Genomic DNA, 5,137 nt, shown 5'->3' with positions numbered 1-5,137 from the left:
CCCCCCCCCCTCCCCCCCGCCGCCCCCCGCCCCCCGCCCCCCGCTCCGGCCGACGCGCGGCCATCGGATACGCGTGCAGCCCAGCTCTCCCGAGCGCAGCAGATGCCGTCTGCCGGCGGTCGCTCAGGTCAACATTGCACATGTCAGACGGGTTGCCGCCGGGGGGTGCTGACATCGAAATTATGCTTTGCCAGGCAGCGGTGCTCCTGGAGGCTAGGAGCACGCGCGCGAGGGGCCCGGGGAGAGAGGGGGCCGCCCCGTCCACCCGTCCGCGCATTCATACACACACATACGGACACACCTTCATCACCCTTGGTGCGAAGAATACAGGCAAATGATGCGAGCGGCCGCGCGCCGCATGTGTCCATATGGGGGTGGGGGTGCCGCGAGCGGGCGAGTGTCGGCGCGCGTCGCCGAAGTGGGGATTAACGAGATCGCGTTGCAAGACAGCCGCAGATCCGCTGCGTGCGGTCACCCGGGACCCGCGCCCCGGGGCATCATCGCGCGCGGCCGACCGCGGGAAAGTCCGAGGGCCCCCCGGGGGGGGGGGGGGCCGGGAATTTCCCAGCCGGGGCTGGGGATTCTCCCGGGGAGGCCCCGTAGAGAGAGGCGGAGCCGCCGAGCAGGGGGAGCAACGGGCAGACAGGGACTTCCAGCCCCCGGCGCAGTCGCGGGGCCCCCATATGCTGTCTGTCCCCTGTGCCGGCGCGAAGGCCGGGAACCGCCGCGGCCTGGCCTGGCTGCCGCCTCGGTGGCCATCGCGCGGCAGTTGGCGGCCGGACACCCAGGCGGTTGCTCGGGAGTTACTGCTTCGGGGCCCGGGCGAGTGCAGGGGGGGAAACGCCCCCCAAGGGCCGCCGGCGGCCAGTTCTCCCGGGGGTCCGATCCTCTGACTAGCGCCCCCCCCCCCCCTCCTCACACACACCATCCATCTCCGCACAATATACACACACTTAAGACGCACTCACACACACACACACACACACACACACACACACACACATATATATATATATAGATAGATAGATAGATGTATATTTACACACAACACGAGCAGATACATACAACAGCCCCCGAGTGATTCCGCCGAAGCGCGCCCCTGCCAGGCGCCGCACGGGCTGGCTGTTTTTCCCCGGCGTTTCCGCCGGCCCCTTGTCATTTTTCCCACCAGCAGGGGCAGCGGCCCGGCCTAAGGGGCCCCGGAGGGTGCGCGGCCCCACCGGAGCAGTGCGCGTGTGAAAGCACGCCCTTGGGAGCCGCGAGGCCGAGTGAAACGGCGCCCGGCGTGCCGTTCCCCCAGGCCGGAGCACACGGGCCGGGAGGACGGGGATTAAGGCTGCACTGCGAGGTGCGGGCCGGAAGGGACGCGGGCCATTGTGGGCAGCTCGCTGACAACCGCCCGGGCGCGGTGCCCATTCCGTGGGGCGGGGGGAGGGGCCGGTCGGGCGCCATCGCCGACGGAAGGGGTGCCGGGCCGCGCGGTGCCCGCGGTGCCTGTGCCACGACGGAGAGCCGGGCGCGTCAAGATGCGCCCCGGGCGGCATCCGGCTGGCGTGGCCGGGCCCTGGGCCGGACGGACCGGGGCCGCGGGCCGGCCCCGGCCAATGCGCCACGACGGAAGGCAGTGAAACTGGCACACCCGACGGCGGGCGCCCGCGCCATGGCGGGTTTTGGGCCAGAATCACCGCAACCGGCCGGCCGGGCTCCCGGCGCCGTGCGGGGGGACATGCCCGGGAAAAGGGCCCGGCCCGGGAACGGCCGGCGCCCTCGCGCCCGCCCGGGGGCCCCGCCAGCCTCCCCCCCCGGGCGGAGTGTAAACAAAGGCCCGGGGGATCTGGGCCGCCCGCCCGCCCGCCCACCCAAACACGCCCGCCCGGAACCGGCCGCGCCGACAGCGCGCCCGACCAAAAAGGACCCGGCCGACCGGCAGGGGAGTGGGCGCGTCCGGAATACCGCCCCCCCCCGCGTGGCGCGTGTGGACCACCGTGCGAGGGAAGAAGGGAAGGCCCGGGACGGGATTCGCCCGCTCTGGCACCTCGCTCGGGCGGCCGTCGCCGTCGCCGCCGGCCGCGGCCACCCGGACGCCCCGGCGGTATTCGCCCCGGGCCGCTGGGCGGTGTCACGGCGCGGCAGGCCGGCTGGCCTGTGTGCGCGAGCGCATGTGCCTGCGCGCGTGTGTGTTGTGTGTGCGCGCGTCGCCCAGCCCCACACAGCTGTCCTCGGCCCCGGCCCGAGGAGCGCCCGGCCGGGGTGACACAAGTCCCGGAGGGCGGGTACGTGCGCGCGGCGGGCCGGGCCGGGCCTGTGCGTCGGTCGCCCAGCCCCCGCCCGGCCCATGCCCCCCGGGCGTTTCCCGGAAGCCCGGCCAGCCCTCCCGGGCCCGGGCGCAACGGCGTCCCGTCGATGTGCGATGACCATACCGCCGCCCCGGCTCTGCCTCTTTCCCCCTCGAGACTTCGGGGGGGGGGGGGACCAGTGGCAGGGGCCCGCCTTCGCCGCCTGCCACAGCACCGCCCCTAGCAATATGAGCTCCCACGCGCCGCCGGCAACCCGGCCCTGCCTGCCCCCTCCGAGCCTGGAGGGGGGCGGGGGATGGCACCCCAACCAAAGCCAGGGATGATCTCCACAGAGAAGCCCCGGTGTGGTGCGTGCGCGTGCGCGCCCCCGGCCCCCCTCGCCCGGGCCCGCATGCGCACGCAACACACGGAGGGTGGTGGTCTGGCGTGTCACCCGGCCGGCGTGCCGCCGTGTCTGCCCTGGCATGTGTAACAGTAGGCAGCTGCTAGCCGGCTGCCGGGGCCGGCCCCGCGTCCCACGCCCCCCGCAGGCGGCGTTTGCCCGCCGGTCCCCGTCGCGATATGTGCCCCCCGCCGCGCGGCGTCTCGCGTATGGCCGGTGCTCCGCCCCCCCCCCCCCCCCCCGCAGCCCCCGCCGTTTGCCGCCCGGCCCCCTCCCGCCCCGGGGGTCCGATATGCGGAAGCAATAACACGGGCGGGCGCCACACATAAGAGCGAGGGCCGGCCCGGCCGGCACTTCGACATATTGGAAGAAACGGCCCCTGGGGCCACACGACCCTCAGGACAGAGGGAGAGAGAAGCCCTTCCGCGAAGGCGCGGCCCGCCCTCGGCCTCCCCCGGGGACATATGGCAAACGGCCGGCCCGGCTGGCGCTGGTGGCCGCCTTGGCTCCCTCCGCGAGGGAGGGGCCGGCGGGCCGGGCGTCAGTGCCTCCTGGCAATATGCCGGCATATTGCTCCCACCCCCCCCCCGCCCCGCACTTTTGCTGGCTACACGGCCCGGCCCCGCCCCCTCCCAACAAAGTGGCAGTGTTGGCGGGCCCCGGGGCCGGGCGCCTCACTGCACCCAGCCCTTGATGAGGGCGTTTTTGCGCACGGGTCCCCCCGCCGGGGCGCCCCGGCCCCGGCCTGCCTGCTTGGGACCCCTGGCCGGTAGCCAGCATATGCAGGGACTCGGGATAAAGGGGCGCCGACGGCAACGGGCGCCGCGCGACGACCGAGGCGGCAGGCGGCCCGGATCCGGCGCTGGCGACACAGGCGACGCCGGGCCCCGTCGACCATGCGGCCAGGCGTCGGGCGACGCGGCGAGGCAGGGGCGCGAGCGACTGAAACAGCCCTCGCGCCCGTGCGTGCCCCCGGCCCCTCTTCCCCCCCCCCCGGGGGGGGGGGGGCGAGGACGCCAGGCGAGGGGGATGCTCCGCCGCCGTGTGCAAGGGGCCGCGGCAGCCCCGGGGCTGCCGCGGCCCCCAGCCCGGCGGCGATTGTCGAGGGGGGCCCGCGCGGCCGGGCACGGGGCAAGGAGACGGCCGGCCGGCCGGCGACGAGGAGGGGGGACTTCCATGCTCAGGCCGGAGCTGTGTGTTCCGCCCGCCGGCGCCCCTCCGGCACCCCCCCGCTCCCGGGGCTTGTCGCCCGCGTGGGGCGCCATTTCCGCAGCCGGGCCCCAGGCCGAGCGAGAGACACACGAGGCGATGGGCCGGGGGCCGCCGGTTGCGGTCGCCGGCGGCCCCCTCGAGAGGCCGCCCGGCGAGTGCGGCCCCGTGCACGCGGCTCCGGAGGCCACGCCTGGTGGCCCCCCCCCCCCGCCCTCCCTCCTCCCCCGGCCACACACCACCGGGGGGGGCAACCGCCAGGGACAGCGCGTGAAGCGGGCGGCCTGGCCGCACATGAGCCAAGGCAAACGGGGGCCGGGGGCCCGGGCGGCTGCCAAATCCCCCGGGGCCGCCAGAGGCCGGTGGATTTGCCAGCGGGGACACCCTAGCGCAGGGAAACGCCGCAGACAGGCCCGCCGCCCGGCCGCCGGTGTGTCGGCGCCTGACCCTGTGGCGAGACGCCCGACAGGCAGCGCAAATGCGGGTGAAAACCCGTTCCCGCCGTCGGGATTTCGCCACCCAGACCCGACCCGGCTGTGCGTGCGCCAGCGCAGGCAGCCACATATTCTCAAATGAAATTCCTGCCTCGCGGAGAGGTCCACCGCGCGGACAAGGCCCCCCCCCCCCCCCACCCGCCCGGAGCCGGGTGTCACGGCCCTTGGGAACCCGACGCTCCGGCGCGCGCGCGCGCGCAAACGCACCCACAGCACCCGTGTAAGTCCAGGTGCACGCTGGGCCAACGCCAGCGGCGGCTGCCATGCCACCCGGCGGCGCGAGCCGGGCGACAGCGGGCGGCCGACGCGGCCCAGCGCCGGCCGCACCCGCGGCACACAGACTCCGGATTCGGCTGGACGTGCGAGCGCGCGCGTCCGAACGCACGGGGAAACACCGCGCCAGGCCGCCCGCGCGCTTGGGCCCAGTTGTCGTGCGTGTGGTAGACGCCTCCTCAAGTCCGCCCGCCCGCCCGCCCGCCCGCTAGTCCGCCCGCCCCCCATGGGGACGCACCGTGTTGCAGGGGAAAGCACCAGCCCGGGGGCCAACAGCCCAAACAATGGCTCATTGTTGTGACTGGCGCCCAAGGGCGTGTCGCGGGTCCCGGGCAGCATCGGACCCCGGTCGCCCGCGCCATGTCGTGCACGACACCTGGCAAAAGGGGAAAAAAAAACGCCACCCAGCCCGCCCTACGTCTTCGTTTGTGATGCGCCCAGCCCCCGCCCCCGGCAAGAAACACACCAGCCCGCCGGCGGGG

At 74.7% G+C, this 5,137-nt stretch overlaps 1 protein-coding gene across 1 annotated transcript; it reads right to left on the bottom strand.

The window, feature by feature from the left end:
• Positions 1–4,273: 4,273 nt before the first annotated feature.
• On the bottom strand, positions 4,274–4,994 carry H696_04204 (hypothetical protein; the record flags this gene model as incomplete). The annotated part of the gene is made up of 3 exons (XM_009498081.1): positions 4,274–4,422; positions 4,590–4,735; positions 4,894–4,994. 3 exons carry the CDS (start codon positions 4,992–4,994, stop codon positions 4,274–4,276), a joined length of 396 nt encoding a protein of 131 aa, XP_009496356.1.
• Between the last annotated feature and the right edge of the window lie 143 nt (positions 4,995–5,137).

The sequence above is a fragment of the Fonticula alba genome (assembly GCF_000388065.1).
Source record: "Fonticula alba strain ATCC 38817 unplaced genomic scaffold supercont2.7, whole genome shotgun sequence".
Taxonomy (NCBI): domain Eukaryota; order Rotosphaerida; family Fonticulaceae; genus Fonticula; species Fonticula alba.
The sequence above is the reverse complement of the archived record's forward strand: the minus strand, read 5'-3'. Positions and strand labels throughout refer to the sequence as shown.